General features: G+C 36.2%; 1 protein-coding gene across 1 annotated transcript in view; it reads right to left on the reverse strand.

The window, feature by feature from the left end:
* The window catches only part of DGS1 (dgd1 suppressor 1), a 77,159-nt gene that overhangs the window by 49,531 nt on the left and 15,133 nt on the right, over positions 1-12,495 (reverse strand). Inside the window, exons 4-7 of the mRNA XM_086452015.1 lie at positions 11,235-11,372; positions 10,911-11,078; positions 5,607-5,801; positions 1,292-1,392 (exon numbers count right to left, since the gene is read on the reverse strand). Coding sequence (XP_086308141.1) covers positions 1,292-1,392; positions 5,607-5,801; positions 10,911-11,078; positions 11,235-11,372 — 602 coding nt within the window. The remainder of the gene's footprint in view (positions 1-1,291; positions 1,393-5,606; positions 5,802-10,910; positions 11,079-11,234; positions 11,373-12,495) is intronic.

Raw genomic sequence — 12,495 nt, forward strand, 5'->3', positions numbered from 1 at the left:
CCTCTACTATTCTTTATCCACAATCCGGCATTGCTTTCAATTCAATTAAATTGAAAAGCTTCAAACTGATGATTAAATCATTAAGACAAACTGGACATAAACTAAAATTACCTTCGTATCATGAAATAAAATACATGTGTTTTAACAACAAGTGTAAATCACTAAAGATTTTCTTGTTGAGTACAAAGAGGCATGGAAAACCATATGGCTACACTCTAATGGCCGATGGATGGATGTCTTTTAAAATTTGTGTATGTCTGCAAGAAGGTAGAAGGCTTATTTGGGAGAGATAAGCAAAGCTAACTAACAAGAAATAGAACAACTAAGTATTAAATATTTTTTCAAAAGAGTATTTCCTATCTTTTCTGTAATATTTATGTAAGTAGAGAAATTTTAAGTATTTCTATACTGAATGAACCATTTCCATTCCAAGCTCAATTATCATAAATTGAAACTAAAGTTTGTACAGCATAATCTTGCCCAGACTAATAGCATCCACAAAGGTACTACAAAGGATTCATGGCCCAGATCTCCACCTAACATTAGAACCATGAAGGCCTCAAAAAAAGATACAGCAAGTTGAAGAGTTACAAAAAAAAAAAAGCACCCACATTTCTCTTTCGACACCACAATGCTCCAAGAAATGATCAACACTCGCTTTTTCACGATGATTTTTTAAATCTCAGACTCGGGGTTTAGATTATGACAAAACCAAGTCAGATAGAACAATTCAGATTATTTGGATCCAGTCAATGTAAAACAAAAGGTCTTGTGCCCTTCATACTGAAATGCCTTTTAAAGCCAAAAGTGGAACTTGGAAGTAAAATAAATGTCTGGCCCATACTTCCATATTCGTTGATTGTTGGCCTCCAACGAATATAAATGTTATCAAGACATCTGAAGAGCTCGATGCACTCTTCTATCTCCAGATAAGATAGGTTTCTTCCAAACACAGGGTTCCATACAATCTGATTGTTTCTTCTTAAATAGTGATTCACTGTAAGCTTCTTGACCGGGAACAGCCACCGAAGTCTAGGACAAAAATCACATAACTTACATGCCTCATTCCATTCACCTTACTAAAATCTAACCTCGACTTCTTTACATACTTTAAATTGGGGGTCACATAAAATCCTCATATTTTGACAAATTTCCACCAAAAGATCAGTTTTAAATGACATCACACTACATAAGGACATAGATCATGCATGACAATGCAGCAATCTATCTTTAACAAAGCATAATTTTCATTATTAATATTAATATCCTCATATTGAATAAAGAGCTTAACTTGTGGAGTGAATTTGAAGTCAGCTGCACTTCTTCCAGTTCCATTACACCTTTGTGCCTCCTTCGGAAAGTCTCAAAAAGCTCATCTCTAATAGATATAAGCTGATGAATGATTGGCCAAAAAAAAAAAACAAAACACATTTAGGAATTTTTTCATCTTTAATTCTGCGAGAAGTCACTATTATAGAAGGAATTTACACCAGGAGAAAACAGAAACAACTTCTAACATATAATTGTTATTACTCAAAAAATTCCAATGCTTGAGCAAGTTTACAGAATGAAGTCACAAGGCATAGTAAATAAATAGTTAAACAGAATATAAAGGAAAAATTTACTTCACGGGCATCACGAAGCTGTAAGCACCAACAATACACACATGAAGAATGATCTATATTTGGTATGGATAAAAGCAAAATCTAATAATGACTTAATTATATGACAGACATCTAGATCAGACAGTCACTGTATATGATTTGAGTAGCTATATAGCTGGATGCTTTAAATCATACTTTCATCAATAGGTAGTATCAGGATGCATGGCATTGTGCTTTGATCCAAAGTTCCAAAGGATGCCAGAATAGAAATGTCCAAGAATCATAATGAATATGAAAGGCATCAAACTATCTATCAGAGGAAGAAGGAAAAAAATGAAATATAGAGAATGAAAGAACCAAGGAAAAAACCTGAACTAATCCACTAGTACAGTAATAAACTTATAACAAAACACGTTATCTAAGGGAAAATATTCGCATATGCAATCTTTCCACCTCCTTATAAAGTTTTTGTTGAAATACATTTTCAAAGAGAACACTAAGCCTCTTTAAGCCAGCATCTTTCCACAAAGACCCCAACAAGAATAAAAAGTACCTTTGCATTCTTGGGCCTCCCTAGTAACTAATTAAGTAAACTAACAGTCCCTACCGATAAGAAAAATAACAGTTTGTGATCCTTACTAGACTGAAAAATATGTTGTCTAAACTCTAAAGTGAGTTCCCATATGTTACACACAAAAAATACCAGAGAAATCTTCTCATTAATTTGCTAAACATGGAAATGTGGACAGAAAAGCATAAACAATTACCAAAGAAAATTGCAACTTCTTGCAGCTAACCTTCATAACACAGTTTGGAGACGTCACTTACAATTAATAATTTATTGCAGAGAAATCTTCTTAAAGAGAACACTACGCCTCTTTAAGCCAGCATCTTTCCCCAAAGACCCCAACGAGAATAAAAAGTACCTTTGCATTCTTGGGCCTCCCTAGTAGCTAATTAAGCAAACTAACAGTTTATGGTCCCGACCAATAAAAACAAGACAGTTTATGATCCCTACTAGACTGAAAAATATGTTGTCTAGACTCTAAAGTGGGTTCCTATATGTTACACCAAAAAAATACCAGAGATATCTTCTCATTAATTTGCTAAACATGGAAATATGGACAGAAATGCATAAACAATTACCAAAAAAAATTGCAACTTCTTGCAGCTAACCTTCGTAACAAAGTTTGGAGACGTCACTTACAATTAATAATTTATTGCAGAAAATGCAGCTTGTTACAGCAAATACCAACTAAGAGGTGTTAGTGAGATATGATCTCAATTATTGGAAACCCATTGTCTCTACCTATAGCTAATAGCTTATAATATCCACTCCTAAAAGGAACACTCTCTGTAATAGAAGTGACAAAAAGGCTTCCATACTACTAGCATGAGATCCATGATTTAATTTATCTATTTAAGGTCCACCATGGGTAGCTCTGAGTATGTCTTCTTTGCTCTAGTTATAAAACAGTAATTGTGCATATTTAAGAGTAGGTATCTTTGTATATGTCATTTGCAGATGATGTAGAGTTAGTTGATCAGACTAAAGAAGCAATCAACACAAAACTAGAACCCTGTAGAACTGCTTTGAGTCCAGGGAATTAGAGTAACTGGTAAAAGATAGAGCATATGGAATACAACTTCTGTAAGGACAAACATGGAGTACAATTTTTGTAAGGACAGAGAAAAAGGAACAAAATTGATAATCAGGTAATACCAACAAATTACCATTTTTGTTGTTCTGATGGTTCTATTATCCACAAGGATGGGGAGATTGAAGTGGATGTTGCCCTTGGAATTAGAGTTGGATGGTTAAAGCGGTATGCTTCTAGAAACTATGTGACCAAGTAACACATCCCAATCAAATTAAAAGGAAAATTTAAACAGTAAGACCAGCTATGCATTATATGGTTGAAAGTTGTGTAATCAAGCAACAATATGTTAGAGATTGAAGTAACAGAGATACAAATGTAAAAATGGATGTGAAAGATAAAATTAGAAAAAAAACACTGTCCTGAAATGTAGTAGCCCCAATAGGTGATAAACTAAGGGAAAGTAAATTGATATTTTGTTTGGTCATGAGCAGTGAAGACCAATAACAACTCCAGTTAGAAGAAATATGCAAGTTGAAGGTTCTAAAAGACGCAAGAGGAAGACCAAAAAGAAAGTGGATTTAAGTAGAGAGCATATCTGAAGACAAATGAATTAATAGAAGAAATGGCTTAGATAAAACTAAATGGAGGAAGTGGATTTGTTTAGCCAGGCCTAGATTTTTGGGATAACATTCATGATGTAATCAATATTATCTCAGCTTTCATGGTAGTCATAGCTCTTTGACTTGCTTCTGTAATAGTCCATAAGGGTGGAAAGATTTGAACCCCGTGACCTATACAAACCTAGCGCTCTGATACCATATTAACCAACCAATTACTCCAAAAGACTGATCTGTAGGAGAAGGGGAGAACAATGAATATAAGAGGGTCACGGGGCTTGACTGGGGTATGATACACCTGAGGGTGGAGGAAAATATACACTCAACACAGAACTTTCAATTTCTAAGAATTCATTATGCAAACCCAAAAGCAAGGTTCTACGTCTGGTCTCAAGGTACTTTTTGGTCAGTTGAAATATTTGTCTCCCAGCATGTCATTTTGGGCAGGCGCCTCCAAGACCAAGAGGTTATTCTTCATGTGTTGAAGAACAAATAATGATAGGAGAATAATGCAGTTTCAGCAAAGGTTTAAAATTTTGCCTCAAGAGAACATTCAGCAAGGAGAAAATCCGAAACAATCTCGACTGAAAAATTATGAGATATTCTGCAACATCCCCAAACATTCTAAAACAAAATTGAACATTCAATGTTTGAGGGTCAATGATTTGCTCTAGTCCTGGCCAAAACATTTCGAGACTGTACAAAACTTTAAACCATGGTTTTAGCATTAAACATTTATCGTAAGTAATTGATCGGAGTTATGGAGGCCCAGCAAAATAGGGATGAGAGAGAGAGTAAAAAAACACCACTATTATGTCTCACAACCTGGTTGAAAGTTAATTCAATGTAGAGCCAAATCATTCATTTGTATAAAGGAAACAATGACACAGACACGTGTTGGTGTTTGACACCAACATTAAGTGTTTAACACAACCCAGACATGCATACAGTTTTTCCACATGCTAAGAATATATTTTGTGTATGGTGAGTTTATGATAAGCACGTAATATGGAAAAAATGTATTCAAATAAACTAATATAAACCAAAATCATGTAACCACTAGTTGAATAAATTAACATGTGGTAGAGAAGGTGTATGGGTCTGAGTCCAAAATGTGGAAATGAAAGTGTCCGGCATAAAGTTATTGAAAAATGAATTGTCCTTGTCACCTGGGCCTTGTGGATAAGCTTTACATTGAACATTAACTGGTTTAAAAATGTCAAATGGGCATATCCATTAACTAAAAATTGATTTTCAGCACCTATAAGAAGAATATTTTTTTTCATAAGCACATAAAAATGTTAGCTGAATATAGATAATCTTATTCTTGCAGAAAACTTTGCAGATCCATCTCATAAAAATTTGTGTATCAACAACATAAACTCAATTTTTCCAGACTATTATAAGTCAAACTCATAAAGAACTACAAATGAAAAAAATTATGAACGAAGGCATGCATTTGTTAATCAGGCCATTAATGGCAAAATTTGCTTTGATGTCATGTCAATGGCTATTAAAGTATAAAGAAGAATGTACTTCAGGGCAATTCCTAGTGTCACTTTTACAGCAGAAAAAATTTATTTTTTGCGAGAAAAAAATAATTATGAAAATATCATTTTCTGGTGTAAAATGGTAATCCAAACTGCACCTTATAGTAAAAGGTTTAATGACCTCAAAAATGTGTAGGCCTGCATATATTACTAATGGCAAGCACAACTAATTTTGAAGGTGACAGAAATAAATAAATTAATTTGAAAAGCAATGTCGAATCATGTAGATCATACCGGTTGCTCTACATGATCATTCCAAAATCTAACTGTTGATTCCCGTACGTCACGAACCCAATTGTCAATGTCAGAACTTCCAGTCAAACTACTATGACGTAAGAGCCACACCGAACATATTGAGAGACCAACAGCTCCACATGTATAACGAAACCAGTATAAAGTTGCTCTCCTTGGCTTTCGATATTTAGAAACCTTAATGAGAGAAATACATCACAAAAATGGATAATCAATTCAGCATCTGAAATACAATTTGAAAATAAGACTACAGTGTCACTTTTCAAAAAAAAAAAAGAGACTTTTCAAAAAAAAAAAGAGTACAATGACAATAGACATTAATTACCATTATTGAGAAAAGTAAATGATACTAGAAATTTTTTTAAAAGGCGAAAACTAAAAAGAACCTATGATTCCAAAATAGGATAGGAAACGTTACATGCTAAGAGATTCCACGCCATCTCCCAGAACAACTAGTTATTACATAGAAGAAATGAAAGGAAGTAGAAACCTCTTGTTTTACAAAAAGGAAAATACACTATTTTTGGAGCCAAAGGTTCTAGTCATCAAAAAAGAGAGAAATTCCCTACGAAACAAAATTCATTCAACAATAATCTAAATCAACACCAAAAGTTCATAGAAGATGAATGAAACATGGCACGTTTATGTGGCTCTTCTGGTCAGCTTGCTTTCTGACCTGTTATCACTTTTAATGATGTTCTGAACTATCATGAGGATGGATATCAAATGGCTAATCGTGAAGGAATTCTTTTCCAATGTGCGGCACACACACATTCCTAAATCTCCTTTTTCAAAGCTGGTACGTGTGCTTCTAAACCATGTTGGTTCAGGTAGATTCAAAGTTTTTTGAGTTGACGGTGCGTTGGGTAAAGAATTGGAAAGCAGTTGAAGTGGTTGAGAGAGGGCGAAGGGGAAAGTCGTCACTGGTTTTGGTCGAGAGGCATGTGGCTTAGTATGGCCTTGTCTAAAGCTGGGAATGCTTCTCAAGACAAGTGATTGTAATCTAAACATTTGATGGAAGGTAGAGTCCTTGTGGTGGGCGTCCAGAACCAGATCGTAGGTTTGGTGGATTCAATAAAATACTGTTAGAGGGTGGGTGAGGCCATTGCTAGACCCAGAAGGTGAAGGTGGAAATGGCTGGAATGCTCTAGATTTGCCACTGAGATTTGTCGTTGACTCTAATAAAAAGATGAGCGATAGGTTAAGAAAGGATTTGGTCACAAAGCCCTTTAGATCTAAGAAAATAAAGCCCTTTAGATCTAAGAAAATAAGGCTTCGGGCAGACCTCTTGCTTGCTCCCGAACATCCATACTTCAATAATGTGGCAGTCTTCCAACCACTTCACTGTCATGCAACTCGTAACCCCTCTCCAATGGTGGGATCTTCCCATGAATGCTTGGGTGATATTGACAGGCTGTATAGGTACACCTCAAGAGTCGAACTTCATCTCCTACTACCTGGCAAGTTTGGGTTTCTTCACTTCTCTCCACCCTTGTTCCCATACTCCTTTTTTTATCCCACATACTCCTTCACACGAACAAGATTGACCAGGTCCTGGACGTAATGGCATAGGGCCCATCATAGGTTGGTCACATTGATTTTTGCCTAGTGGTAGGCATAGTAGGGTTAATCTAACTTGATATCTCATTCTTTGAGTGGTCTAGACCATTTGATATGGTTGACTTTATTTTTGACAAAAACTTAGATGGAAAATGTTGAGATGAACAAACTCTATTATTGGTCTATTGTTTGTCTTTCTTAGGTGTTCCACTCGCACCTCCCCCATTTCGAAACTCAATTGGAAGTTGGTCAACAAATTGAACAACAACATGAACGACAGTCTTGCCCTACTTGGCACGAATCTTATGGTCATCCTTCCACTTTGCATTTTTGGGTCAAATTATGAGTTCTCCATCTTCTTGGATCAGTTCTTCATAGGGACGCTTACAAGAGGGAGTCAAGCTCCACAACATTTTGGAATGCTATAACCACGTTGTCAAGACCTCACCGGTGCGCCACTAGCTGGACGTGGAAAGAGTTGTTGAGACTAAGGAGTCAAAGTGGAGCAATCACATTGCAGGGTGGAATAGCAGGGAGGAGTGTGATTAGTCCCACATCGGACAAGAGAACGTTCATAACCTAGGTTATAAAGACAAAGCAAACCTTACATGGTACAGCACATTTTAAAGTTGTGCGGGCTTCGACCCAAAGCAAACAATATAGTATTGTTGTGGGTCTATCAACGTAGCTACTCTCTTGAATATTCTCATGGATTTCCATAGTGACTCCCTGGGAGACTGTGTCAAGTGAAAAAAGAATCAACGTCTACACGTCGTTGCTTGTTGCAGACATGTTGCGACATGAAAACCACACATAAGCCTTCCAAATTGGCAATAGTTGGAAGTCAAGAAATGGTGGAACAAAGTAGGGGTGCTTCCCTCCAAATTGGACGATAAGAAATTGCAGAGTAACACGTCATTCCCCTCCCAAAATGCTAGTAGCTATCAGAAATGAAGTGTTCAACCAAAGTAGAGGCTCCATATGCATAATCCTCACATGAAAGAAAATAACTGTCTAACATCTCTTACTTCTAGGAATGTCATCTTGTCATCTACCTTCACATTTGGAACGGTAGCCAGCTATTTTCTTCCCTTCCAGGTCATTATACATGCTTCTTCTCTCGACAACCCTCCCATCTGCGATGGTATTTCATCTGGAAACTCGTTTTTGTCCCTAGGAAACAACGTTGATTCCGCTTCATCATCATCGTGCCCATGGCCCACGCTTAGTATGATATAATCCCTTGGCACATTCCTCATCAACTCTTCAATTTTTTACGCAAGGATTGGTACATTATGCACTCCATAAATTCTCTTTGCTCCTAGTATTGTAGCACCATTCTACCCTAACTTCCTCCAATTTCACCTGGATAAATTGAATCATCATAGGGTATTGTGACTTCGTGGATTAGGTTTAAAGTGAGTAAAGGAGAACGAATTCACTTCTGGGAGGACAATTGGGATGGTCAGACCCCTTTTTCTACGCAATTTCCCTTGCTCTATGATGTCCATTCTAAAAAGGACTTGCCTATTTCTGCCCTAGTGACTCATGAGGGAATTGTGACTGTGAGATTTGAGTTTTAGGAAGACCTTCATCAGTTGGGAGATTCACGAGTTGGCAGCGCTTTCCTCCAAGTTGGACCTTTTGAGACTTGAACCATCAAGAAAGATTGTTGGGAATGCACCTACACCAAGGTAAGTTGTTTCTCGATGAATTCTTTCAGGGCTGCTCTTGATCCTCAAGGGGATGGTGGTTTTCCAGTCACTAAAATTTGGGGGCTAAAGTCCCTTCAAAAATCTCTTTCTTTGCCTAGCTTGCAATTTCCGATAAGCTCCTCACCTTGGATCATCTTATCAGTAGAGGCTTCATAATTCCAAATTTTTGCCTTCTTTGTTGCAAATATGGGGAATCCATTGATCACATTTTTTATTCATTGTTCCTTCAGTATCATTTTTTGCAGTTGTTCAAAATTAGTTGGGTCTTCCCAAATTCATTGTCGTCCTTGTTTTTTAGCAAGGGTAAGGTCGGTTTCGTTGTGAGGAACAAAACTCTATGGGACCTACTTCCTTTTGCAATTTGTTGGGGCATCCGGTAGGAAAAGAATAGGAGAATCTTCTCGAATATTGCAAGGCCTTTTCAGGACTTGATTTTGAGCATATTAGGGATGTTTTATTGGTGCAAATGGGATGGTACTTTTAGAGGGGTTTTCTTTGAGGAGTTGGTTTTTAAGTAGGATATGTTATGCTCTTTGTAATCTTCTTGTTTTACCTCTTTCTCTTCTTTGTACGTTTCTCTAGATGTCATCTCAACCTTGTCATTAATATATTATATTTAGCCTATTAAAAAAAACAATTGAGTCATCAGATGCAAATGAGTCCAAAAAGGAATTTTCGGCTCAAAATCCTGTCTTACATTAATGTTATCTTGCACTACGCTTGATCTTGCCTTCATTGCTCTTGTCATCTTCCCTTAATGCTCAACAAACTGATCAAACTCTTGTACAAGCAAAATAAAAGGTTGGAAAATAGTACAAGAGAAAAAGAGAAGGAAGAAAATTTCCCATGGGCAACACCAATCTTTGTGGGTGCAAATATTCTTCTAAATCAATCTTTTTTCTTTAAGCTTGATGGTAAATTACAACTTTCAAACGTTAGCTCCGTTGACCCTACTATTACACTCCAACAATCAAGCCAACATAAATCTTGACAGAATAACAAGGAATCTCCAAGTGAAATTGTGTACATTCGCCTTTGTCACCCATGTTTATATAGTATTTGAAAATCTTTGTTTGTATCATGTTAAAATATTCCTACATCATTCCTATTAAAAATCACTGTAAGTGGTTCCTTCGAGACTTCATGGAGGCTCTTCTACATATGATGGGCATGTGTCAGTATTTGGATGTCGTGTCTTGGTTTCATTTGGTTGTCAGATCATTCGTTGCACTAATTATGTCATCATTTAATCATTACTTTGGAGAGCATCACTGCGGTTATGAACTCTGGATTCTAACGTTCATTTTATCAGGGCAACCATGAGGATTGCTTAGTGGATAGGTTTAGGATTTCCCTTTTCAGATTCCAGGATGATGAAAGTGGATTTTTTCAGAGTATAGGATTACCACTAGATAACCACTAAATTACCCTTAACGCAAAAAAGAGTCCTAAGATTCAGTGTTGAAGATGCAAAACACCTTTCCCTTGCTAAACGACAAAAAAGATTAGCAATAGCCAGTTCACACAATTACAACATCGTAACATATATATTGCCACACCGATTTTTGCTAACGCCACCCCAAGATGTGTGTAATTCTTTGGTGACTTGCATATGAATTGGGGTGGTGTTAGCAAAAGTTGGTGTGGCAACATATATATAGCAAGGTGGCAAAGGTTAGCTGCACCTTCACCATAGCTACATGGCATTCCTCTTATAGGCAATACCAAAGTGATGGACATCATCATCATCCTCAATGAAGTATTGCACATGAAAGCACCAATTAATTTGAAGTGCTTGGGAGAATGGATTACAGGTACTGCATTTCAAAACATACAAGTGAATAGTATTATCCAGTATCTTATGTCTTTCGAGAGAACTAAACCACTAAAAGAAAAGATGCCAGGTTCACATTTCACACACACACAAATATGCACATGCACACGTTGGCACTGAGATGCGCACACACGTGCACATCACAGAGAGAGAGAGAGAGAGAGAGAGAGAACTTACAAGGAGAGATAAGTAAGAATCAAGTTTGTGGAGATTCTGATAAATCAAGTTGATAGCATCTCTTATTTCACAATCTGTCCACTGAGAGCCTTCCTGATTAATCTCCGGCAATTTTTCAAACTGCAGAGGACATGAATTGCTACCATCCTCACAAACAGAAGAATCACTCTGCAATACCATTGCATCAGAAAAGGTTGGAATCAAAAAATTCATAGGAATATAAAAGTAAAGGCAAGCTTTGTAGATGAGAATAACAACAGTGAGAAAACAAATACCAAACCCAAAAACCAATAATGGGTGACTACATTTTATTTTAGTATGTACCTGATACATTGCATTAGGATGGCTGATTGACTCTTCCAGTTTAGAAAACAAGCTATTAATAGTCACCAATAATGAGGGCAATGGCTTCTCTGGGTTCTTTATTAAATCGTCCCCAAATTTATTAACTTCCATATAAACCTGTACAAAAAATCAATGTAGTAACTTAGTGGAAAACATAAACCATATATTTTGAGAATGGATAAACAAATCAATAGACAGATAGCTTGGACTCGTAAATAAGACAGGTGAACTGCCTAGGTGAATCCAATCATCGAATTGAAGACCTCACTATGCCTGTTAAATTGCCAGATAAAGGCTAAGGAATGTCAGCCTGGGGCAGCTCGACATTGTAGAAAGTAAGCTCAACATCCACTAAGGCCAAGGTGTGCTTAGAAGATCTGACACAACCTGGACAGACAGCCTGTTTAATCTCAACTTTTAGGTTGAAAAGATAGTCAGACCAAATACTCCAGTCTGACACTGCCTAAAATTCTGTCCAAGCGTAGCATGGAAGTCCATCAGACCAACTAAACATTATACCTCAATGTTTAAGTTCCAATATTTTATAATTTTGTATTCAAAAGATACGTGGAAAGCATTGTTCACCTACCACTGTCCAATGTTGGATCAAAGTCGTTTAATAAAGATGGAACCACAAACCACAGTCACAAAAAATGGATTTTTTGAAAGTCGCATTTAAAACAAGTTTTATCTCTAACAATTAAAAAGAGTGAAAAATGAGTTTTTTTTTTCCTTAAAGAAAAAAATGTTATTTTGCATTTCTTACCTTGTAATCGCATTTTTCATTAATAAAGAAAAAAAAATACATTTTTTGTGGGCTTGTGATTGCTTTTTGTGGCCTTATGATTGTTAGTTATTTGTTTAATGAATATTGTTTAATGTGAGATTTGATACATAATATAGGATTTGGTGACTCATAAATATAGTTTACATGGAATTTGATGATGATGTACTGATGTCATGGTTTTTAAATTTTTCAATAGGGTGTTATTTTTCTTAAAAGATATATTGATGTGTGAAAACATGTTATCATGCATAGATAGTCGATAGTGTGTTTCTTACTCAAAACTATATTGTCCGTGTGTGTGCATGCGTGTGTGCCTGTTGACCTTTTTTCTAAGTTCTAATATTTTTATTTTTTTTGTATTTTGTTATCTTTTCCTATCCCTTTCGCATTTTCTCTTTTTTCGAAGTTTTCCCTTGTCAATTTAAACCCTTCACCCCATCATCATTAAAATTT

This window comes from Akebia trifoliata, chromosome 8, assembly GCF_017979445.1.
Source record: "Akebia trifoliata isolate Shusen 1 chromosome 8, ASM1797944v1, whole genome shotgun sequence".
In the NCBI taxonomy this organism is placed as follows: domain Eukaryota; kingdom Viridiplantae; phylum Streptophyta; class Magnoliopsida; order Ranunculales; family Lardizabalaceae; genus Akebia; species Akebia trifoliata.